The sequence below is a fragment of the Clytia hemisphaerica genome, unplaced genomic scaffold (assembly GCF_902728285.1).
Source record: "Clytia hemisphaerica strain Z4C2 unplaced genomic scaffold, Clytia hemisphaerica genome assembly, whole genome shotgun sequence".
Lineage (NCBI taxonomy): Eukaryota > Metazoa > Cnidaria > Hydrozoa > Leptothecata > Clytiidae > Clytia > Clytia hemisphaerica.
In genome coordinates this window covers 243489-269315 of record NW_027104206.1, presented here as the reverse complement: position 1 = coordinate 269315, position 25827 = coordinate 243489, and the positions used below count along the sequence as shown (strand labels likewise).

At 34.1% G+C, this 25827-nt stretch overlaps 1 protein-coding gene across 1 annotated transcript in view; it reads left to right on the top strand.

Annotated features, from left to right (window-relative positions):
* Positions 1–6826: 6826 nt before the first annotated feature.
* The window catches only part of LOC136815327 (uncharacterized), an 89974-nt gene continuing 70973 nt past the window's right edge, over positions 6827–25827 (top strand). Inside the window, exons 1-9 of the mRNA XM_067071767.1 lie at positions 6827–7098; positions 12949–12994; positions 13213–13311; positions 14296–14448; positions 15319–15465; positions 15843–16088; positions 17094–17222; positions 19028–19072; positions 19652–19702. Coding sequence (XP_066927868.1) covers positions 7060–7098; positions 12949–12994; positions 13213–13311; positions 14296–14448; positions 15319–15465; positions 15843–16088; positions 17094–17222; positions 19028–19072; positions 19652–19702 — 955 coding nt within the window. The 5' untranslated portion in view covers positions 6827–7059. The remainder of the gene's footprint in view (positions 7099–12948; positions 12995–13212; positions 13312–14295; positions 14449–15318; positions 15466–15842; positions 16089–17093; positions 17223–19027; positions 19073–19651; positions 19703–25827) is intronic.

The window sequence follows — 25827 nt, the reverse complement described above, 5'->3', positions numbered from 1 at the left end:
ATTTGGTTGTTAAAAATGGTATTTTCGCTTGTTAAAAATCTCATTTTTCGCTTGTTAAAAGTCATATTTTTCGGTTGTTAAAAAAGTCGTGTTTTTCGCTTATTAAAAAAAACACGGTTTTCGCTTATTATCTTTTTTCATAAGAAAAATCTGTAAGAACAATGAGGTTCGAAATGGCCAAATAATAACAACAATTTAAGAACAGGCTTGAGGCTAAGATGTCTGATATTTTGTTGACCGTTAATGGGCAAAATAGGGTAAAATAAGGCACAAAAAGGGTCGAGGCAAAAAACGATCTAAAATGCGTCAAAAAATAAGAACATTGGTATGGAGAGCCGTTTGTAGAAATATTCATTCGATTATTTTTTTGATTAAATTCAATATTTTCATTCGGTTAATTCAATTATCATTCGGTAAATTCAATTCTCATTTGGTAAATTCAATTCTCATTCGGTAAATTCAATATTATCATTCGGTAAATGCAATTTACATTCGGTAAATTCAATTATTATTCGGTAAATTCAATTATCATTCGGTAAATTTTATTATCATTCAAAATAAATTCTATTTTCATTCGGTAAATTCTTTATTATTATTATCAATCAAATTCTATTTTTATTCGGTAAAATCTATTTTCATTCGGTAAATTCTATTCTCATTCTGTAAATTCAATTGATGGAGATTCATCGATCATCATGTCTCGGTGCAGAGCGTGTCTTGCCGTCTCTACGTCATAGCCATCTCCTTTTTGGAGAAAGAACGACATTTTAATCCGTCTGATTCGTGCGTATCCAACACGAAGTCATGGCTTATAAAACCAGAAAAGTTTGTTCAACACTGACAAAATAACACAAACATCACCGCACTGTATGGGATTCAAACTCTCAAAACAGATCACCGCCTGTACTTCAAACCATCGCCTTAACCACTCAGCCACCCTTACTTACTACATCCATAAATTTGATTACATAAATATTCCTTATTTTCATCTGGGATGATTAAGACACTTTCCAATCTTCTTAAGGTGGTCGTTAACACTTCTGAGATAGGATCATTTTTTTTGGGTCGATTTTTCAATTTTTGGTTTAAATTAAAGTTTGAACCTTACTAAACAATATCCCAAAGTTTTATTTGATATAAAGAAGAGGAAAGTGGAAAAATTTAGGTCTTTAGACACCTACCTGAGCAGATCTTGTGGTCCGCCCTAACCGCCCACCCCGCCGCCCGTCACGAAAACCGCAATATTCGCTCTTCTGGTCCTTGGAGCGACTCTAAATTTTTACCGTCGCTACTTAGAGCCACAAAGAACATTTCCGGAAAATTTTACACCGGTACTGTTAATAGTTCCGGATTTATGACAATCAAAACAAACCCGCCATCTTGAATCTTGTCAAACTTCAAGTGTGGATTTTTGGTAAAGGGAATAACTGTTTCATGGCTTATTTTCTTGTAGTAAGTGATGGTTTAATGCTTCCATTTTATATAAAGAGCTTCTCAAAACTCCAAGGAATATTTTTACTTGATAATCTTTCTAATTTCCTCCCCATTGGGATCAAATTTCAGCGCCACAAATGTGTGACGGGTACGTGAAAAGTTTCTTCTGTTTTCTCTCTCTTTTTAAGTTATTTAATTGATAATTTACTTTTAAAAACGTCCATAATATATTCTTGAAACTAACCATACACCTTTAGTTGGGTTTCGATAGTGATATAGTTGATTTTGGTGCATTTCGGGGTTTTCGCAAAAGTGAAAGTGAAAGTGCTCTTTACTAGACTTGAGCGCAGCTTGTATTTCAAGTAATGGGGATGGAAATTTGCTTTTCTACAATAAAATGTGTTACTTTAACCAATGAAAAGGTTAGGGAATAATTTTCAATCACTTTTCACCAACTTTTAGCTTTTTCGCAGGCAAAAGTAAGGTTTACGCAACTTTTTTGCATGTTTGCGGTAAATCTCAGGGTTCCAGGCGAAGCCATGAATTTGCTGACACATGCAAAAAAAATGGCTTTACTTTCTTTCTTATATTGAAAATTGGATAAGTGCATCAAGTTCAACTGAAATATGTCAAAAATCCCATATTAAAAGCTTTTTTTTCCTCTTTTTACAGCAATAAATAGTTTTAAGGCCAGTTTACGCAAAACAGCAAAACCGGGGGTTTTTTATCTCTTGGCGGAAATATCTCTGGATTGGATGGTCCGATTGGCATGAAATTTTCAACACAGCTTCCCCTCATGGAAAGGTGTGATCTGAGTGAAACAGTTTTTTAAAAAAATGTTTTGTTGATTTTATAATTATAAAAAACAGTTTTTTGGGTTTTTACCCCCTGATTTTATTTTTTTCAAATTTTTTTTCTCACTCAGATCACAGAAGGTCACTAGTGTAACATAACTGCCAAATATCAAAAGCTAACTCCTTCTAATTGCTGAGATTTTTCTGCCAAGAGATTTTCGAATCTATTTTTAGAAGTGACGTCATGACCCCCGTCTTTGATATTTTTAATTATTTTTTCTATTTTTAGAACAACATAATAATGAAGTACCATCATACAAAGTTTCAACAATATATCATTTATACATTTTGAGACATTTCAATTTGAATATTTTTTGACATTTTCAAAAAGTTTGTTAACGACCACCTTAAAGTCTCAAGAGAGGAGAATCTTGTTCTTGCGATGGACACAGCATACATGCGCGGGCGATTAAATACGATCGCGTGGGATGCGGGTCAAAAAATTCTCGTGAGCAATCTGGGTATTCATCAAAAAGTGCACATTTTGTTTTCCCTTTTACCCTACCCACCCGTTGCATCATGGGGGATATTACTACTTGTTAAAAAAGTCACAAAAACGTCGGTTTTATCTGTTGCGATCCTAACCCACATGAAAAATGACGTGTTGCCTTTAAAAGTAATGGTTGAATAAATTAATAAAATAAAATATTGAACTTCTTGCAGAATGAGATTAAACTTCTATCAAACCAAATGAAAGAAATCAAATGAAAACTTTGAAATGAATGTAAAATGAATTTACCGAATGAGAATTGAATTTACCGAATGATGATTGAATTTACCGAATGATAATTGAATTTACCGAATGATAATGTTAAATTTTATCAAAAAAATAATCGAGTGAATATTTCTACAAACAGCTCTCCATACATTGGGCTATTTCATTTAATATCCATACAGGGGGGGGGGGGTGTTCGAACCTTTTCAGGTCAAAAAATACCCCCTGGAAAAATGGGAAAATTTTCCCAAACCCCCAGGAAAAAAACAAAGATTTTCCGTAAACCCTGTGGAAAAAAAAAAAAAAAAAAACCCGTGGATAATATAACCCCTGACCCCTTGGAAAAACGCCGATTTTCACCTTTTCTCCAAAATACCCCCTGGAAAGGTTCGTCCATCCCTGTTTGATTAATTTATGCTCAAAGTGGCAAAAAATAAGCTAGACTCGAGTCTACTGTCGATTGAACTTTGCCTTTGGAAAGTTAGGTTTTGATTTGAGAATAATCAGTAGTCAAAAGAAATTCTAGATATAAGAACAACTTGAGAACATTTAAGCCTGAAGATTTCAAAAGATCAAGAACAATTGAGACTCAAAATTTACTGGTTCACAAAATAACAAACGTGTAGACTAGATACAGATATTAAATGCATGTGAAATTTTGCTTTCACTCATTTCTCTTTCTAAAGACTAGATCTGTCATTCCAAAATGAAACAGACGTATGATAACAATATATACAGTACACTTTTAACATTAATAAAAAGATAAGAAGTATCTCGCCTCGAAGGACTTTACATTATTTTAGCTGGTTTACCCAAAAAAATGGAAGAAGGGAAAATTCTTGGAAAATACTCTGACCACTATAGATATTTTTTCAAAGAGGCCACCCTATTGAATAATTATGTAGTCCAGCCATAAAAACAATGATACAGCCATGCATAATTACTGTATCATGCATATTGTAATAATTATGCATGGGTTTTATCATTGTTTTTCTGCTGGATGGACCTACCTAATGATTAACGTCAGTTGAAATTGAAAGAAAATTCAAACTGCAAAAATAAATAATTGATTTTGGTCTGTAAAATACCAACAACTAGCTGAGTTAAACCGTTATCATTATTACGCGCAGCGCGTCTCCTTTGGTATAATGTGCGCGCGGTCGACTAAGTTCCTATATATCGCTCAACCACTTTCAAAATTCAAAGTTCGTGTATGACTACATGACATCAATTTTCGTATCAATTTTTAAATCCTCAGATCACTCCGATCGCAAGTGAAGGATCCTCAGTGCTTTATATTTTAAATCATGAGATTGCTCCAAAACGAAAATCTTCCAACCCCCGGACCTTATTAGGACACCCCATCGTTTATTAATTTGTAAAAATATTTTCGGCTGACAGAGGGAATGAAGGCTCCTTATTTTGCTCTATAAAGCAAAATTTTGTCTTCACAATTAAACCACAGTAATGTCTATGGTTAAAACCAAGAACCAACAAACAAAATGTATCTTACTCTTATTAGATTCTTAGTAGGGGGAGGGCTAATTGTTGGAGGGGTTGGACATTTTAATTCTAAAAACCCAAAAATAAGCTAAAATCAGGCTTTATAGAGCAAAATAAGGAGCCTTCCTTCCCTCTGTCAGCTGAAAATATTTTTACAAATTAATAAACGATGGGGGGTCCTAATAAGGTCCGGGGGTTGGAAGATTTTTGTTTTGGAGCAATCTCATCATTTAAAATATAAAGCACTGAGGATCCTTCACTTGCGATCGGAGTGATCTGAGGATTTAAAAATTGATACGAAAATTGATGTCATGTAGTCATACACGAACTTTGAATTTTGAAAGTGGTTGAGCGATATATAGGAACTTAGTCGACCGCGCGCACATTATACCAAAGGAGACGCGCTGCGCGCGTAAAAAATATTTTCGGCTGACAGAGGGAATGAAGGCTCCTTATTTTGCTCTATAAAGCAAGATTTTAGCTTATTTTTGTGTTTTTAGAATTAAAATTTCCAATCCCTCCGACAATTAGCCCTCCCCCTACTAAGAACCTAATAAGAGTAAGATACAGTTTGTTAATTGTTGGTCTTTGGTTTTAACCATAGACATTACTGTGGTTTAATTGTGAAGACAAAATTTCAAGGTAAAGAGTTTCATATTCAAGTTAAAATCTTCATACAGTACTCAACAACAACAGACAGGCCTGTCTGAAAAAAATCAAATCAAAAACAGTCGAAAAGATGACTTTCGGGGAGTAGGGAGTGTCAAAGGGAAAGGGAAAGGGTGAAAACGCAACAAAAATATTTTCAGTTGAACTTTTAATTTTGGAGTTCTTCCATAAAATACACTAAAATCAAATCTGATGAACTAAGAAATTTAAAAAAACGCCCACCCCCCCCCCACAACCTGCGTAGGAAAAAGGTCAATTCAAATCCTATTCATGATATGCACCATTGCAATGTTTTCTGACATTAGTGTAGACTGGGAATCCAGTCGTTTATAACGTTTTTGTTGAAAGCGGGAAATTTTTATGTCGGGATATGGTTAAAATAAACTATATTGATGCTCCTGACAAGTTTTCTACTTCCTATTTTTTACTGAGTTAAGTCGTCTAGCATGCTAGACTAACATTAGTGAGGTTATTAAGTATGTCGGGATAATCACGACGACGGATGAAAAATGTAATAGGCTAGTGGAAATACGAAATTTGATTGGTTGAAACTCACTAGCCTGTTAAATTTTCGTTCCTCGTCGTGATTTTACCGATTTACTTAACCTCACTATTACATCACGGACCCAACATCTGATTGGTTGTAAGTGACTTAAAATCAGTCAATATGCCACTTCCAACCAATCAGCTGTTGGGTCAGTGGAAAACATTGCAATGGTGGATACCATGAATATGGCTGATTTGACTCTAGCCCTTGGTTATATATTATTGCCCACGTGTAACTGTTTGTTTTCAATTGTGAATACTCTTTACGTAAAAAGAGACTGTTTATGTTTATGCTGAATAAGTGGTTTTTTTTTATAAGAATAAACTTTTTTTTTTCGCAAAATATTTTTAACATGGTTTCTCAAAAGTAGTAGAAACTAGCCCAGCTGCGTTGTGTGCCATGGGGAGACTTAGTTATCTGAAAACGCTGCTCAACCGTAAAGCTGAAATTCTATTATATAGATAGACGATTTCGACGATATCGAACCAGTGATTTCAAAGAAACTTTGTCTTATTATTTTGATCAACTTTGCATTTCTTTCATGATATTCTTATGATTTTGTTGGAAAAATAATACACGCTTTTATTTTTATAAGAACGGTGTAAATGGGAAATATCCATTTCATCATGGATATTCTTAACTTTTTGGGAAAATCATCCTAAAATATCTTTACAATATTTAGAGGGTTAGAATCCTAATCCAGACTAGATTTAACATTTAGTACATAGGTCTCAAGCATAAAATGGCATTTTTGTGAAAGGGGCAATTGGTGGCAATTGGTAATTTATAATTTAAAAATGCTCTAAAAATGGAATTCTTAGCTTGAGTAGAAAAATTCCATGATGGTGATAAACTTAGCATTATTCTTATTTTTTTGGCCATTTTTATCATGGACATTCTTATAAAGTGCATTCTTATTAAAAAAATTCATGATTGAATACAGTTTCCAAATGGTATTATATTTATTAATTATTGAATAATGAAGAAATGATATCTTTTTGTTACATTCAATATTACATTTCACGAGTTCAAGCAGCGTCTATTGACTGCTCTTTTTGATTTACAAACAATTCTATTAAAAGTCTCTCAAGTTTAAATTTTCTCAGTCGGTTTAAGTAAGTTTAACCACGAAAGTATATTTCATGCAGTATATCATACATATCCAAAAAAAGAACCGCTTTATATAATTCTCAATGAAATCGTGAGATTTGAAAAAATTATCATTTTATAGTTTTGAAATTTTTTTTGGCTTGTGATTTCTGCTTGGTTTTGATTATATCTCATTCAAAGACGTTAATCACTTTAGTGGACAAGAAACTTGATACTGATGTAAGAGCATGATGTATTGGTCTCAGAAGAAGCTGCTAGGAGTAGGGGTAAGCAATGAAAGTCTATATCAAATTAATCTGCAGTGAAATCAAGCTCTGATTAGATAGTGATTACAGATTTTAAAATAAACGACCGCCAAATCTTCCGTTTACACCCGCCTTGGTAGTAAAACCCGTTCACGAAAGTCGATCTTTTTACTCTCGGGTACCTAATAGCCGAGAGGTTTGGAATAACCAGGGGGTTTGAAAAAAATCTCAAAATTTAATAAGCGGGTGGGGGTTGGAATAAGAATATCCTGAGTGGAAAATTTTCGAAAAATTAATTAGCGGCCCCCCCCGGCTATTAGGTACCCAAGAGTAATCTTTGAAGGGCTCTGACCATAGTGAATCTTTCATAATTGTCGTGTATAAACTTGTTTTCTGGTGAATAAGAAAACATGGGTTTGCGCTTTATTTAATCACGACAAATTATATCAATACCCATTGAATTGATTATTATAACATGTTCATGGCCATTATAATTTATGAAAGCTGAGGATGCATGGAATCAAACTAGTGTAGTACATAAACCTCTTAAACTCCGTACTTAACTTTAAAATGAAAGACGCCTCTCGTACCCAAGCAAACCGAAGGCTATTTGTAAGATCGAAATTCAGACATAAAAGAATCATGGAATAGAACCCAGGCGGGACGGAAAATTCGAATCCGGGGTAATTTTTAGGCAGAATGAGGAACCGGGTATGTCCCTCTGTTTTTCACAAAAGTCCCTCAAAGAGGGGCACAAAAGCCATTAGAAGGGAATACAGCGTTTAACAGTGTCGACTGCGCACGCGTATGAACAATTTTCCATTGTTTTGATTTTGGCAACCACGGGATACTTCACTCTCCCCCGTAAAAAATGGTAGGTAAACATCCAGTTCTCATAAGAAAACCCAGTAGAGAAATGGTAGGTGGTAAAGAACTCCTTTTAATGAGGCTCGGAAAACACGAGTTAAAAAACACGAGTTAAAAAACACGAGTTACGTTTAATGTGACGTCATCAATGGGAAATTATGACGTCACAAGTAGATAATTCAACTCGTCAATTTATGGTGCACCTTAAATTGACGAGTTAATTAACTCGTAAGATTAAGGTGCACCATAAATTGACGAGTTAATTAATACACCGTCAAAAATATTCGCCCTGTCTACCGCCCAAGCATGAACCACCCATCACCGAGGCTCATCGGTCTCGTAACAACAGCCATAGTTTTTTGGCGCGAATAATAAATTAGCGCGGGAAATTAAATGTGCGTTTTATGGTTTTATATATAAAGCAAGAGGTAAGAACTTAAAAATTTAAACTTTAGTATTGTACAAAATAAACGAAGAATTGATTTTTCTTTACTTTCTGAGCATAGACTTTTTGTAAGTGATTCCGATAATAATGATAATGACTAATATTTTAAGTGGCTGGCCATAGAATAATGAATCAGCTTTTAGGCAGCTGAGCCATTGTCTCCCCCAGGGCCACTTGTATAACATAACAGAACAATAAATGGAACAATAACTGATTAAGATAATAAATAATAAATTTCTAATTGAAAATACGAGTTTTGAGTTTGTTTTTAAACGATAAAAGGGATTGACATTGTTTTATCTCTAAAGGTAGATTGTTCCACAGATGTGTGGTTGAGGTAATGAACGTTATCGACTAGCAAAGGTGTTTTTGGCAAGAGAGACAACGACATTATTCTCTCTTGCAAAGCGAGTGCAGCGTTCATGTCTCTCGCTAGCAGGCTTTACCTGATCACACAAATATTTTAGCGCAATGTTTCGCATCCCTTTGAACATCATCAGTGTTTTATTGTATTCGAGAATCTGATCAAATGTCTTATTGATGGGCATGGTTTTAGAGATGTTGTTCAGGAGTGAATCAAACTTGTTGTGGTTTGCCTTTGACATAGTGCTCCAAGAATTGGAACAATATGTAATGTGTGGCATTGGTATAAGCATTTTTTTCTTGTGGTCGTCAAGAAAGCTAGAGATGCCTTTTATCTTGTTTAGTTTGAGATAGGCTTTCTGGCGAGCACTATTGGCCTGGGCATCCCATTTTAGGTTTTCATCAAAGATTACACCAAGATATTTCACTTTCTCCTTGCATTCAAGAGTGTCGCCTTGAAATTGGATAGGGACCAACCTCTTGCATTCCTTCAGCTTGTTTGCTCTTCCAAAATATATGATCGGTATTGCCCATGTTTACCGTAAGTTTATTTTGGCTGAACCAATGTCCGAGTTCAGAAAGTTGGCCAGATAGATCTTTTCTAAGCCTCACGGGGCAGTCAGAACTGACAGCAATGATGGTATCGTCTGCGTAAAGATGGTGGAACACAGAAGGTAGAATACTTTGACCAATATCGTTTATGTAAAGGAGAAATAACAATATGGTCCGAGGACCGATCCTTGTGGAACCCCGTATGTTCATCATGTCCGAGCAAGTATCTCCTAGGAGTGTACATTGAAGACGGTCTGACTAACGATGTAAAAATAATAGATAACCAACTACCTCTAGAAGGGACTTCTCCCAAGAGAACAACCATTGTTTTCCTATTGAAATGAGCACTCCTTTAAAAAGCTCTGTGTGCAGTGCGTGTTATGCTTTTAGCTAGATTTTGACACACTTTTTGACATCCACTGAATTGATAGAAAATTTGAATTGTTATTTACTGCAAATTTTGGAATTGTTTTCAAAAGATAAAGGTACCAATCTTTAGACAAATTGACTACGGATCGGCCTGATACCACTTAATCTTCATCTGGATAGATAAACGCTCATAAAATGCTGTTATCTGAAAAATATATGTGTGATTTGAAGTGCGATATCTCACGAATGAAAAGTGCATGAAGGTTGCCTGATACAAAATAAACAGATGAATGTTTATAGAACAATAATATCTAATTAAAAAATTCCTTCTGTGAGGCTGCCTATAGGAAAATACACTTTTTCTAACCCAAATTTTGGAAAAATATACATCACGTGATCGATTCTGTCCAATAGAAGGTTGCAAATGAAGCAAGTTTTTATTTAATTGCACTTTTTACGATGCAAAATGTCATTAATATTTTTACAACCGTAACACGGATGTTTTTTGAGAATCAAGGCAAGTTGGTTATCTATTATTTTTACATCGTTGGTCTGACAGATAAGATTCAAACCAGGAGAAAAATTTTGATTGAGTCAGTGGAGGTTTTATTCAACATGACTTCTATCTATCTATATATTTTAGTAGTATTTTAGCACTACACGAAAGCAGCCCGCGAGGGGCGACCTTATTTTCTAATTTTCTATGAAATTTTGATCTGTTCTGATAAGATCTTCGAAAATTAATCAGCTAGAAACAGACCTGCCAACTTGAAATGTTCATTTTGCGTGAGATAAAAATTTTGAAATAAAATCCGAAAACTTAGCCCAGTTTTTCTGATTTTCTTAAATCGGAAATCGGGAAATTTTTCCAAAAATCCAGAAAATAGAGAAACTTTTTTCTGAAAATCGGAAAATCAGGTAAACATTTTTCCATGGGAAATTCGGGAAAATCTTTTTCGGAAAATCAGGAAAGTGGGAAAACTTTTTTCCAAAAATCGGAAAAACAGGGAAATTCTTCTCAAAAATCCAAAATGCGTGAGAAACTGTGAGAAATCAAACTTTCAAAAATTGCGTGAGACTATGTGAAAATGCGGAGTCTCACACCCAATGCGTGAGAGTTGCCACCTCTGCTAGAAAATGATGTGTTCTGACAAGACAGAGGTTTATTTAATCAAGGTAATCAAACGTGTTCTTGTTGTCTAGGTAACCCTAGAAAGCTTCAGAACACATCTTTTAAGGAAACAGTGGTATAATCAAGAAAAAATTGATTTGATCTTGTTGCCTAGTAACCCTAGAAAGTTTCAAAATACATCTTTCGTGGAAGAAACAAATATCTTGCAAGTATATCTTGGCAAAATGTTATTCCTAGATTTAAGAACACATCCAACCATAAAGTAGTAATCAATTTAGGCAGACAAATAGTGCAATAGAGGTTTCCTAGAAACCAGAACACGTCATTTATATAACAAAATTGAAGATAATAACATTGTGGTCTCCTAGAAGATAAGAACACATATTTCTAAAAATCTCTCCGTCGACTGCTTCTGACTACATAATCTATCTATCTAAGACTTAAAAAAAATGCCATACAAAAGGTCTATTGTGTGGGTATATTTAGGAGAACGCGACGGTCTTTTGAATAACTAGTCTCTCCACAGCAGTGTTGCTTACAATCATGTCTGTAGACTTTTCAAAAATTAGTCAATAGTGCTAAAAAAAGCCCTTTTAGCACTTGGGAAATTCCCCTAATGAACCACAGGTGATTATTTGGCAGAAGACACCCACAGGCTTGCTAGCAGTCCTTGTGAATTTTAGACTTCTAAAGACTGAAAATGGGTGAAGTTCAGCCACACACAGGTGGTGGGTGGTGGGTGCATTGAGAGCTCTAAAAAGTTGTTTATAATTGATTAAACCATCTCGAATATGGTCTAATTAGATGTTCTCGAAAAAGTTGAAGTGCAAAACTTATTGAACCTTTAATCTTCAATCTCAGACTAAAAAAAGGCCTGAAGACTTTGCAAAAATTCCTTAAATGTCGAGTGGATTAGGCTTCTAGACTTGTCACCCAATTCTCCATCCAATAAAAACGACATGGCTCTGGTAAAAATGGGTTACTTTTCAGAGCTTATTTTGAATTTTTTCATGTATTTTTGAAAAGTTGTGTACAACCTTTTGTCAGGATTGTAGAGACAAGATGATTAATAGCACGTTTTTACTGGCTGAGGGAAAGTAATGTATGTGGAGTAATTTGTTATTCAATAGACTGTCACATTCTCCTAAAGAACTATTGCACGGGGGGGGAGATACTAGGTTGGCAAGATAACAGGTATGTCTGAACCAAAGTTTGAAAATCTACCCTTGCTTGCCTTAAAGATACTGAATTTCTACCATTTTTAGACGATTTTGCCACCCTTAGAGAGGCTATTTCCCCAAAGTCCAAATTTCAAGAATTTATGACCCTTTGGGTTGTTTTTGACGCTTCGAGGGAGTCAATTTTTTATTTTTGTGGTTTTGGAACCCTTACAGAGGCTTGATTGCTTTTAGTGATTTTTGTACCCCTTTCAGGAACTTTCTAGATTGTCTTTGGCTTGCAGGTCACCGAATATTCTGATATTTTTCTTAGATTTTCTTTATGTGAACCGTCTATACTATGTACTTGCCATTTGCTGGCTAGTTGGTTTTATATACATGTTTGTATTGTGTCATTATTTACTATACTGTGCTCTTGTAATTATTTGTTTTATTTTCCTAGTTTATATGCCTGTACATATTATGTCTGTGCCGTTTTTCACAGTGTTTATTCCGTCAAGAACTGAAAATACCATGTACACATATGTGTACTTTCTGCATATCTTTTGCTTTAGCCTTTTGTGTTTAATCCTTTATTATCCTTTATTTTTTAAACTGATCACCAGTAATTTGGACTGATTTCAACAACCCCTCAACCTTGTCTCAGTGTATCCCGTAGGCTTTATTTACGCACATATTATGTCTCTCAGAGACATTTGTATCCCACAAAGGAATTGAAATAAAACCTATTGTTTTATTTGAAATAAAAAACTTTTTCATTAAACATTGTTTATAATTTTTTTACTCTGTCACAAAAAAAGTAATAGTATGTCTAGAAATTTATTTTTTGTGAACAGGTATTAGCTTGAAAAATGAAAACCGGCTCTCTCTCTCGCTCGATCATAAATTCTGACCAAGGTTGATAGTTTTGGATGAAATTTTGGTCTCTCATCAAAGTATTATCTACTTTCATTTTCAATTTTAAGGTATTGCACATATTATTAATTGGATTTTTCATCACAGAAGTTGCTGGTGAGTATTGTATTTGTATTAAATTTCAAAGTTACTAGCTTTTGTTATTTTGAATTAGTTCTAAGTTTTCTTGAGCAGGTGTCCTTGTTTGTTATACTTTTTCAAACTCAAAGATATATATTGCCAAGATAATCAAAAAATAGCCCTACATTTTTTTAAGGACTTCACAATACACAGTATTACTGTCATTTTCATCATTCAAATCTTCCTCTTTTTAGGAAATGACTGTCCATCTGGTTTCACAAAGAGTGGAAACTCCTGCTTTTCTGTTGGAGATATTTTTGTTTCACATTTAGATGCACAATCTTATTGTACAGGTTTGAATAGCCTGGATATATCCAAGCTTTAAAATATAGTTTATTATTAGTTTGATACTTTTTTGTTTCACATTTAGATGTGCAATCTTATTGTGCAGGTTTGAATAGCCTGGATATATCCAAGCTTTAAACTAGTTAATTATTTTGATAGCTTGATACTTCCTGCTGTTTGCTACTTAGTCTACAAAGATGTTTGTAAACCAAGGGTTTGTAAACGTTGTTTCGACGTTCACCTATCGTTATATGGACGTTCTGAACATTAGATGAACGTTGAAACAACGTTGTGTGTCAGCTGGGTTGGCAGATTCCTAGCAACCCACAATTATTGAATTGGATATCCAGGCTAGATTTGATTACATTTCTTTGGAAAGTATATTTTCGATTTTTGGATCCCATTCAAGTATGTAACCTATTTCTTTAAGAAGCAGTAAAAGGAAACTACAGTAGACTCTCAGTTATTCCGACCTGCCCATTATTTGAATAATTCAGTTATTCAAAGTAAGATGGACTTGCCTTGTATCTGCTTATCCAAATTGGGCAAAAAAACTCTTGGTTATTCAAGCATTCAGTTATTCAAACTTTTGGTTATTTGAAACGATTTATATACCCCTAGGGGCCAATTATAGGCTAATCACCTTCAGTTATTCGAACTTCTGCAATTACAACACTTTTATTTCTTCCAAAAAACAGGTTTCATTTTCATGGATTTTTTTAAAGAGTTGAACTCCTTGTATTTACTATATACATTTTCTTTATTGCTTTCATATTTTAAAACCTGTTAACACTTTTTCCAAATTATTCTTTCTCAAAAAAGCATAATTTTTTTCATGATGCTTTTGCCTAGAAACAGAAATTTCCCGTTCGCACTGACTGAGGGCAAGATGTATGTTGGAGTAATTTGTTATTCACAATAGACCATGGCTTTCGCCTAAAGGTCTATAATAAAATCTTTCAAATGATCAAATGATTCAATATAATTTTTAGCTTTGGATTCAAGGAGCTCACTGGCCTTTTGGGATGGCAATGATATTGATTCAATTTTTAATGCTTTACAAGCTATGGGAGCAGATAATTCAGTTGAGTATTGGACTGCTGGGAAGTGGAGCAAGCTCAGATATGTATGGTCAGGAAGAACTGGTAATGTTATTAGACAATTTCTCGAAAGAAATGGAATAAAGCCATTCTATTGGTTAGAAGTGACGTAACACTTGAATGTAACCAATAGAATGGCTTCATTTCGTTTCAGAGCGAGACGGAACTGTCACGTGCGAACTGGTAATGTTATTAGACAATTTCTTGAAAGCCAACAGACTTTTGACTCGAGGCGGGATTTACTTAATTTACTTACCTAGTTCAATTTCTAAAAAAATAATTCTATGACGGCAGATTATCCAAAAAGCTTTTTCTTTACAATATAGTAAGGAATCTTTATTATGCTAGCACCCTTGCTGTTTACATTGATTTTTTAGACCATGTTCGCACGTGACGATTTCGTTTCGCTCCGAAACGGAATGAAGCCATTCTATTGGTTAGAAGTGACGTAACACTTGAATGTAACCAATAGAATGGCTTCATTTCGTTTCAAAGCGAAACAGAACTGTTACGTGCGAACATGGTCTTAAATACCTGTTTATGTTGGTTTATCTTTAAAATTGTATATTTTTGTAGTAAACCGATCTGTACAAATAGTTCTTGGCTAAACAATATTATTTAACCTGGTCAGAAACAAGAAAGAGGTTACTTCCTTGGTCTAGATCAAGCCTTTACCTTAGTTTCACCCCCCCTTTCAAAATTTAATGTAAGCCAGATTTGTTCAAGGTCGAATGGTTCATTTTATCAGGGTTTTTTCACTACTTAAATTCACCTAAATAATAACTCTTTGCAATTGTCAGAGGGGGTTAAAAACTATGTTAATTGTTACGTGAATCTTTCAAGGCCATTAAGAATAAAGGTTTTCTTTTCTCTATTAATATCTAATTTTGTTTTGAAATCTTTTGCATTCTCAAGGCCTTAATCAAGTGGTTGAAGATGACGAAAATTGGGATCAGCCTATACCTGCTGACAGATGTGTGACATATAATGTATCTTCTAAAGAGTTTGCTTTAGAAAACTGCGGGAACAGGGTCCGTACGGTGTGTCAAGTGGATAGGAAAGGTAAAAAATTTAATTCAGTTCGTTTTTAAGTGTGTATTGTTCAAATTTCAAAGTATACAATTCTTGGAAATCATATCTTTATGAGTAATGGGAAGTCCCTCCAAATTAGGATTGTGGACAATGGGAATTATGCATTAACCCCTGAGGCAGCCTGAGGTGATGTCTACTACAATTTGCCACAAACTAACGAAAAAATTACTTTTTAGTTTTACTGTTTTATAGTAAAAATTTGAAGAAATAAGAAATAATTCAGAAATTGAGCCCAAAATTATCAAACCTCAACATCACCCTAGCTATACTGACAAGGAATGGTTTATTGAATTTTAGTTTTGAATATGTGAAATGATACCAACATTCAACTTTGTCTTACTTTACAGATGATGGAAGTTGCCCTGAAGTATCTTCTTACACTGTACTTCCAGCTGACAGTAAATGTTTTTATTTATCGGGATGGTCATTTGGTCAAATAGATATTACTGAGCATTGTTATACGAAATATGAAATGTTCATGAAAAAACCATTATCAAACTCAGATTTAGAAGCTTTGAAGATCAATGGCACATCCTTGGACAGGGTGTGGACTAACTACAAACTTTACAATAACTACGAATACAAGGGCATTGGTACGTTTGTAATTTTGCAAATTCATAAAATTTCAAATAATGACCGGCAATCTCAACCATTCCATCAGGCTATCTGGCCAATTCCAGTTTCCAATTTCCAATTTCCAATTTCGTTTCTCTTATCATAATCATGTAAATCACCAAAATTTGTGAATCAGACCATAGTCATAGAAAAAATTGTTTGAACTGTGAAGTAATGTTGGTATGATAGCATTCTTCTCCAGAATAGGCTATTTTTCAATAGTTTTTTGAATGTTTCAAGTGGTAGGATGCCTTCTCCTGAGGCTGTTTGTTGTGGTCGTTTGGGTTTGTTGGTTGATTTATCTGGATGTTTGCAGCTTTAATGTCGTGTCATGCCCCGTCGGGAAATACAAATCTTTGGACAGCACAATCAATTATATAGAAGTGTCTTTTTTATGTCTATCTCAAACTGTTCAGAAGCAAGATATGTCTCCAATTCTTGATGATTGAAATAATCAAGTTCACTTTCTGCAGGTTCAGTCGTAGTGTTCGCCGCCATTTTGAAAATTATTTGCACTCCCTGTACGGCCGTTGAAAAATTTCGCCGCGATGGCCCGTGTTGCCTATGACTATGATCAGACAAAAAGTAGACACAAAAGCTCAAATCATGTATTCATACTCCTTTTAAGTTCCTAATTTTTTCAGTTTTTATGAATGCTGGAAAGTAGGTATTGTACTAAAAGTATGAATAAATTTGTCCTTTTACCTTTTAATATATAATAATCATTTAAAGGCTATATTATTACTAGCAATATATTGTCAGACAATAGACGATACTGTCTCATAGCCCCGCGGTGAAACTTTTTAAGCAATACAACGTTAATTATTTCCCAGTGAGGCTTAAAATGTGGGGTATTTTTCTCAACGGGGACAAAATTAAGGTCAAATATTCCCATGGGGCAGGGGACCCACCATGTCTGAAGTGTTATACTGTTGAAAAATCATATTACAAGATAAAATGATTTATGTTTTTTTGTTTGTTAGATGGACAACGGTTACCAGAGCCTGAATCGTCCCTGATGATCAATGGAAGCAGAGAATGTCTCTTCTATCATGGAAAGAAAATTAAATTCAACAATTGCCAAGAGCAATACTTACCACTTTGCCAATTCGGTAAATATTATTTAGCTTGTTATCAATATAAAATTAATCATTATTTATGTGAGGTTTTTTCAACTCATTCCCATTATGACCGATCATTCGAAAAAATTGGAAAGCTATGTCCATCATGATCTAATGTCGATATCCCTCATCTGATTCCGATACCCTTCTTTAGAGACAAGATAGACAAATTAGATTTAATGGTTTTTGTTTTTGTGTCAATCAGCTATTCTGACTTTCCTTTTATTCCTAATTCCAAAGAAGGGTGTTGTAATTAGATGAGGGATGTCGACATTAGACCAATTTTCGACATCAGACCTTCCTATCATTCCCATCTCTCAAGAAGGGTGTCATAATTAGATGAGGGATGTCGACATCAGAGCAATTTACAGTTTTATATATCAAATGAAGTTTGTAAAGACATGAAGTATGGTATCTTTTGTATCTTGACTGTAAATAATGATTTATGCACCTATGTTTCATTAGTTTGAATAGAACAAATCTGAATACCTTATCGGAGAAAAAAATGTCGGAGTTTTTTTTAGTCGGGGTTTTTTTTCGTCAGAGAAAATTTCGTCACCTAGAGGGATTCTCGTCACTTCCCCCCGACATTTTTTTCCCCGATAAGATATAACCGTAATTCTTACCGGGATGTCCACTGGAAAAGAAATAAATTTGTCTCAAATTTTTTTTGTCATAAAAAATAAATCCAGCCAAATGTCTGGAATGGAATTACAAATTATTGTTTCATTTTATACGATAGGGCCAAAACAAATAAGCTATAAAATGGAAATAGTTGTTTCTTTCTCCGCAGTATTTTTACCTCCGTTGCAATAACGACGAACCAATTTCTTTTAGTGAACTCCCAGCTTTAAGTAATGTTTTTAAGTAATGTTTTTAAGTAATGTACTCCCTATTTGAACATAAGAGCAAACAAGGGGGGGGGTCAGTACTAAAATCTACAATCACTCTCGAAATATATTGAGATTTTAGTGTATTTTAACGTTTTTCAGAATTTAAAGTTCGGGCGAGAATTGCTATTTTAGCACTTCCACTTTCTTCCATTCAATATTTCGATTTTAGAGGGGTTTGGTGGCTTCTCGGCTATATTCCAAGCCTCATTCGAGCAAATTTGAGCTTTTAAATCCTGAGATCCTAAGGTCCTAAGTCTTAAGTCTCATGTTAAAACTCAGAGTTAAAATTCTACTTTCCAACTGTAGTTTAAGGCGCTTAAAAATCAGTTGTGGTGTTCAAAATTACACCGGGAACTCCCCTTTGTCTCAAATATTTAGTGGATGATTGTAGGACATCATGATGTTTAGTGACGTGGTGGTATACCCAAAAAACTTTAAAATCCTTTTAGTACCATTGGGTACTAAAATACCAAAAAGGTGGTATCCACACTCGAAATTGAGAATTTCTTTAGTAAATTGGTACTAAAATTAGTAATTTTTATGATTTTATGAAACTTTTTCAGAATTTTTTGTGATTTTTGCAATTTTTTAAAATGAAAAAAATTTCTCGTTTAAAGAAAATTTCCCAAGTTCAATTATTTTTGCATTCAGTCAAAATGCATTTTTAATGTTTGCTCAACTCATAAAAGAGCATTTTTTTTAAGTATCAATATTAAAATGAAATATTATGTTGTAAAAATCAGCACCCTTGAGGATAATGACGGTACGATCTAAAATTCTAAAATTATTTAGAAATGGATTACTTCAAGTAATATGTAAGTCTTTGAATAGATTTCCGATTAATTTCCGCTCAGATTCTGATTGGACTTTTGAATAAAATGGTATAAAATGTTTTCTTTTCAGAACTACCGACTACAACAACTACAACAGCAAGTACTACTTTAGAGAGTAGGTCAAGTTAAACTTTTTTATTGTTTTAAAGCCAACAGTTAATACATCTTCTTAAACGCTGTTTTTTATAAGAACGTCAACCCTTTGTGTGTCCTTTAATTTTTGGGTTTCAAGTTTAAAAATGTTCTTAAAGTTTTATTTATGCTCAGGATGTTATGAGTATTTCGGTCTAATTTCTCAGGAAATTGATGTTTTAGGATCTGAAAAACTTTAAAATGTTCTTAGAATGTTCTGAAAATTTTGGTATATACTTCCATATATACTATCCATTCTATATGTATATGAAGCGATGATCTAATTACCGTAAGTTGGTCTAATATCGATATCCCTCGCCTAATTCCGACACCCTTCTTTAGAGACAGGAATAATTTATGAAAGATTGAATCACTGATTGAAAAAGGATTATTGCTCTCTGACCACTAAGCAAAGAAAAACAGGTTCAACCTTTCTATAAATTTCAGCTGATAAAAAGGGTGTCGGAATTAGAGGAGGGGTGTCGACATTAGACCAAGTTACGGTATCAGACAGAAGCAAAAACTTAATCTTCACGATGAAAATAAAACAATTTTCTTTCAGATCCCGTTTCAACAATGACTACAACTTCTACGGCTGCAACTACAATAACAAGTATCTAGATTTTGATTCCTTGTTTATTATGTATTATATTATAACATGTTTAACATTTTGTTTCACATAATCAAACTAAAAAGTAAATCACTCGAAAAAGTCTGCAAAAGCTGTACTACAAGACAAAGCTGATAACAGTAGAGCTTTTGCTACATAGTTTGGTAGAATTAGCACAAAAAGATGTTAACCTCGAAAAAGATATATCGCTGAAATTTGGCACAGGAGTTCGTTCTTGCTAAAACCACCAGAATAACCAACAAGAAACCGAAAGGTCGTGAACTCGTTATGATGACGTCATTTTTCAATACAAACAACTTTAAACAAAACTTTTCAAAAAGTAAATTTCGACATTCACAATCTGAAAGATTGTAAAAAATAGATAAAAAACGTGATTGTTAATGAAATTTCATCAAATGGCCCGAAATATGTCACATTTATTGGTGACGTCATTAACTACCAACCCAGCTGGCACACAACGTTGTTTCAACGTTCATCTAATGTATATGGACGTTATGAGCATTAGATTAACGTTAAAACAACATTAGGGACCGCAATGATTTTTTCAAATTGTTTTTAGCGCATTGAAACCATGCTCATTGGAAAGAGCATCAAAAAAGAAAAAAAATGAGGGGTCATTCATCAAAATCGGCCAAGCCGTTCTCGAGATATGAAATTTTCTATCTCCTGAAAATGACCCTTTTTATGGAACGATTTTCGAGGATTTTTGTAAAAATCATGGTTAAATAGGTTTAAAAGTGAAAATCCGGGGGTTATGTCGAAAAATACATTTTTTGCAATAACTTTACTTCTATTAATGCTATAACATTGAAACTTGGCACGAAGGTTCTCAAGACAAAGTTTTAATTTTTTATCAATTTTTTTTTTTCAAAATTCTCGTTTGCCGTACGAATGTATGTATGTATGTAATAGTTTATTTCAAGTTGACGAACAGGTAGCAACAAAGGCTAATAAAAGTCAACGCTACTTTACAATTTGTAAGGTGATTACAGTTGAGGCACAAGGGCCTCTAAACCGTTCTTGTACAAAAAATCTTTTTAAAATATAATTTTTCACGAGGGCTTCCTCGTACCCTCCATTTAAAATCGTCATTCGATCTGGCTTTATTCATATCGTCTGCTCTCTTTTTCCACTCTTTGATTTGTTCCCTCTCCATTTTTGTCAAGTCGTCGGTGATACTTAATTTCACGTACTTCTCGTGTTGTTTCAATTCAGTCAACTTCTTCATGAATCTGTATTTGTTATGACTGTCTTTGAATACAACTTTGATTGGGCGCATAACCTTAGATTCTTTTCCAACACGAGAGACGTAGGTTGGTTGAGTCTTTAAATTAACGTCATTCAGAAGCTCAGTAACGAAATCGATATCTTCTTTATTTTCATTTTCATTTACCCCATGGATAATGATATTTGCGTCTGTCGATAGTTTCCTTTGGTCCTCAATTTGTTCGTCGATTTTTTCCTCTCGTAGTAGCTGTTTCATGCTATTTACGCTTAATTGATCATTGTTTTTAGTCGCTTCAGCAAAACTTTTCTTACGTGGTTCTGTTGCGGTTTGAATTTTTGCAGTCTTGTTATTCAACGTCTCTTCTATCTTGGATGTTAGTTTTGTTTCTAGCGTGGAAAACTGGCTCTGTATTAGATTGGTAACTTGATTTTTATCCTTGATGTATTCCTGATATCTTGCCTGTAAATCTTTGATCATTGTGTTTAGACTTTTTTCACTCTCACTTTTGACTTTTATTATACTTTCGCACGATTCGATTTCTTTATAACTGTGTGCGTGCAGCTTTTAATTCTTTCCACTTGATTATGAACTTTTCTACCGAGTTCTTTTGCCGGAGAGCAACAAGTTATACACACGTATTTTCGGTAACCTTTATTTAAAAACATATTTAACTGGTATGGTGGTAGTCCAGTGCAGGCATAATGTAGCGTTCGTTGGCATTTATGACATTGAATTCTCATTTTTTCATCGTCTTTTATACAATTATGCTCGGTACATCGATTGTTGTCACTCGCATCTTCATCAGGGATCAGGATCTTGCCAGGTGATGTCGTTTTTGGTTGAAATTTGGCTATTTTTTCCATATTTTTGAAATTTTATTGAAAATTCTTCATTTTGAAAAATAAACGAAGAGCACAACCTTTCTGTTTGACGTCAAATTTATTTATGAATGAATCGAAAATATCCTGTATACCGGAGAGCTGGCAGATTGTCACTCTCCGTGGACTTTGAACTTTCGAATTGTAAACAAACACGCGCTCGACAATTCTGTAGAATTTCTCGAATACCAATAAACTTTGAGCCAAAAAAGACAGCAGAGCGCGGTTGAAAATGTTAATTTTTATTAACAAACAATATGTAAAAAAGGTTGAAATTTCATATTATCTTTGTCTTAATGCCGGGGAGGACAGCTAAAGCCCTCAAAAGTGGCTTTTTCCCAGAAAAAACTGAATAATTTTTTGTAGGATTTGATTGGGTCAATGAGACAAAAAAAACAAACAGCGCTGATCTCTTCCAGTTCCAAAAATGTATAACATCATGGGGGTTTGAGGACGCGCTCACCTGTCTAAATCCAATTTTCTGTTGGTAGGTCGTCTGCCATTCAAAATTTTACAAAATTGCTCATATTTTCATAAAAAATAAAGTTATGGCCACCAAACTTTTACAGGACATTTATTTAATGATAAGAATGCTTCTAAAACTTATCCCATGGTTATAGGTGGTCCAAAACCTAAAAACAACATTTTGGTCGATTCCAACCATTTTACCCCCGTCTTTCGCAGTCCCTAACAACATGTGTGCCAACTACCCAGTAAGATTTCCATTTTCAAACAAGGCTCAAAATATGCACCTGGAACGTACTGGCCGAAAAAGATTGTGTAGGGTGGCTTTCTGGTTTTTCACTTGCTGGTTTTTCGCTGATTTAGACACTGGTCTAAACTTTAAAGTTTAAGATAAAAACGATTTTGACCTAATGAATAAGTTAAAAAAGGGAACACGATTTCGGCTGGTCCGTAAAATACAGGTATTGTGCAGGTGGTGGAAGTTGACCATGAACCCTTAAGCTGGGTGTCCACTGGAAAAATTAACTTCATCGCTAATTTGTTTGTCGCAAAAAAATATAAATCTAGACAGATGTCTGGAATTAAAAACCTATCGTTTCATTTGCGATAGGGCGAAAAAGAATTAGCGTTTTCATTCTATATCGTTTATTATTTTTTTACTTTTAGTAGAGGGCATTTTGTAAAATCGCTCGACTGTTTTGTTAGAAGCACTTGTTATACATTTTTGGAAAGCTAAGGGGTAGGGGAATCGAAATTACTATGTTTCCAATTTTTTTTCGGACACTTTGGTGTGATTTTCGGACAAATATGACGGTCTCAGGCAAAAATCATAGGGTTAAAAATTAACGAAAATTTTAGCTCGAGAAAACGGAGACCTGTTGTATATTTTTGGAAATCTCTCAAAAAATTAGGATTAGAGATATATTGCAAGTATAGGTGATTTCAGTACCTAACTCGAGATATTGAGCTTCAAAAAGCGCAAAAACTGGATAAAATAGCTGTTTCTGGCTGAAAAACACGGTTTTTAAGGGTTAATATCTCGAGTTAGGTACAGAAATCACCTATACTTGCAATATATCTCTAATCTTAATTTTTTGAGAGATTTCCAAAAATATACAACAGGTCTCCGTTTTCTCGAGCTAAAATTTTCATTAATTTTTAACCCTATGATTTTTGCCCGAGACGTAGCCTAGAAATCTAAACCAGATTGATTCAGTCACTTAGTAAAATATGATGGTAAGTTGTGACTGAATATCTGGCTTAGTACAAGTAAACTCGGTTTCTTATCAACTGACAGAAACGAAATTTCAAATTTTCCCGGGCACGTTTTTCTAAATGCACATAAATTTGTATAATTAGTTCAACACATATTTTTCAACAAAAGATTTCCCAAAACTCATTCGCATAAAAAAGCAAAAATACAAAAATAAGGAATTTGTTAAATAAATACACCCTCCTCCCTATTTACTCAACTTCTCTTTTATTCAGTTATATAAAGGATTTTCAAATTAAAAGAGGGAGAGAGAAAAACATATCTTTCTTTTTATGCAAAAAGTACAGATTTATGCAAAAAGTACAGAATAAAATATGTTCAAAAAGTCTTTCGTTGAGAAGTGAAAAGCGTTTTCAAAACAAACGAAAAATTTCGTTTCTTATCACATGGTCTATTATGGCCAATTAGAAGAGCCCAAATGCTCGCCGAGTCTCACCGACTTCTGCGTTCAAAAAATGAACGCGCGCTTCGCCCAAGCCAGTTTTTCAAGGCAAACTTAAAATTCAGTACATCATAAAAATCATTAAAGCACCGATAACGCTATATTGTCTTCAGCCGTATCTTGGCCTTGTAAAAACTGGCTTGGTTAACCAGGCTACCCGAGACGGTCATATTTGTCCGAAAATCACACCAAAGTGCCCGAAAAAAAATTGGAAACATAGTAATTTCGATTCCCCTACCCCTTAGCTTTCCAAAAATGTATAACAAGTGCTTCTAACAAAACAGTCAAGCGATTCCAAAAAATCGAACAAAATTCCCCCTACTATTTGTCGTAAGAAAGAAAAATAGATTTTTAATTCCAGACAATTGTCTGGATTTATTTTTTGTCAACAGGTTTTTGCGACAAGCTTATTTTTTTTCAGTGGACACCCAGCTTTAAAGAAGAAAAAAAGCAATCATTCAAATTATACTTTATTGACTACGCGACATCTTGCTACTTTACCTGATTTGCAAGACGACACCCTGACCTGCAGCATATCTTGCGCATTTTTTGGGCTAGTAACCTTTTTTTGGGAATTTCTACTTTTCTACCAAAATTATTTAGCACTCACAGGTGGGTTGGTCTAAAAAGCAGGGTAGCCAATGGGGTAGCCAATTGGGCTAGGTTATGGGGTACCTCTTTTTGCCTAAACTTTTGAAATCTAAAACCTGTTTTCATGTGGAAATAACTATACAACATCTTGTTAATGATTCCATGTAATAAAATTTAAGATTCTTTTCGAACTTCAGCCACAATAGCCTTTTTTCCAAAGGTACTGGACTTTGTTACTTCTCAAGAGACCTGGCACCATTTTGTCTTCCATCTTGGCTTCGTTTGAAAATTTACAGACCCGAATAAAAAATATATACAAAACAGTTTTTAATATTTTAGATTTAGATTTTATTTATGTTTTTAATTGTTATTTCCGTGAAGCTGTAATTCGACGATAATAGCTTTGAAATCGCCTTTGGGCCATTATGATCTCTAATCTTGTCATATCTTAACAATCCTTTGTTATTGAATCTATTGTTTAATTTATATCATGTTTAGATGTTTCAAACCATTAAAGGCAATAGCGCTATACTTATAGTAGGGGTCGGATTTGGTGGTACTTCCATGGTATACTCTGAAATACATGCTGATGTCAGCCCGAAAGCTGATTGGCTTAACCGACAGTTATACGCGGTTTAAGAGTATAGCTAAAACTTTGTTATGTTTTCAACAGTAAACGAAAGTGAATGAAGACAAAATGTAAACAGAAAGATTGCAAAGGAGTTTTCGAATAAATTCACAATAGAAAATGTCTTCATTTAAAAATAGAAGCACTCGATTTCATTCAAAAAGAAAAAGACATTCTTTTTTTCTTTCAGTTTTATGTAAGTCTTTTTGTGTTATTGTTGAACATTAAAGCAAATTATATTCACTTTTTCGAATAAATTTTTTGGAATAAAATCACTTTTGGTTTTTGTTATGATCCAGCACTCCTAAATACTCCTCTGTATGGATGTTTGTGCCAATGCTAGATCAGCATTTCATAAATATACCATGCGTCGTTCCCTTTAATTCCTTTCAAAATTTTTTAATATGGCAGCTTATAATAGGTACAAAAAGTCTTTTGAAATAGCTCTATTATAATGAAGCTCTATTTCTTACTCCTCAAGCATTAACACGTGGTAATTTATATCTTTGTTTATCTTTGTAATCATACATGATCAATCTAAGTATCAATCAGATTCGTGCTCCCTGGTCAGTAAAATGTGGTTCTATGCATTCATTTTCGGT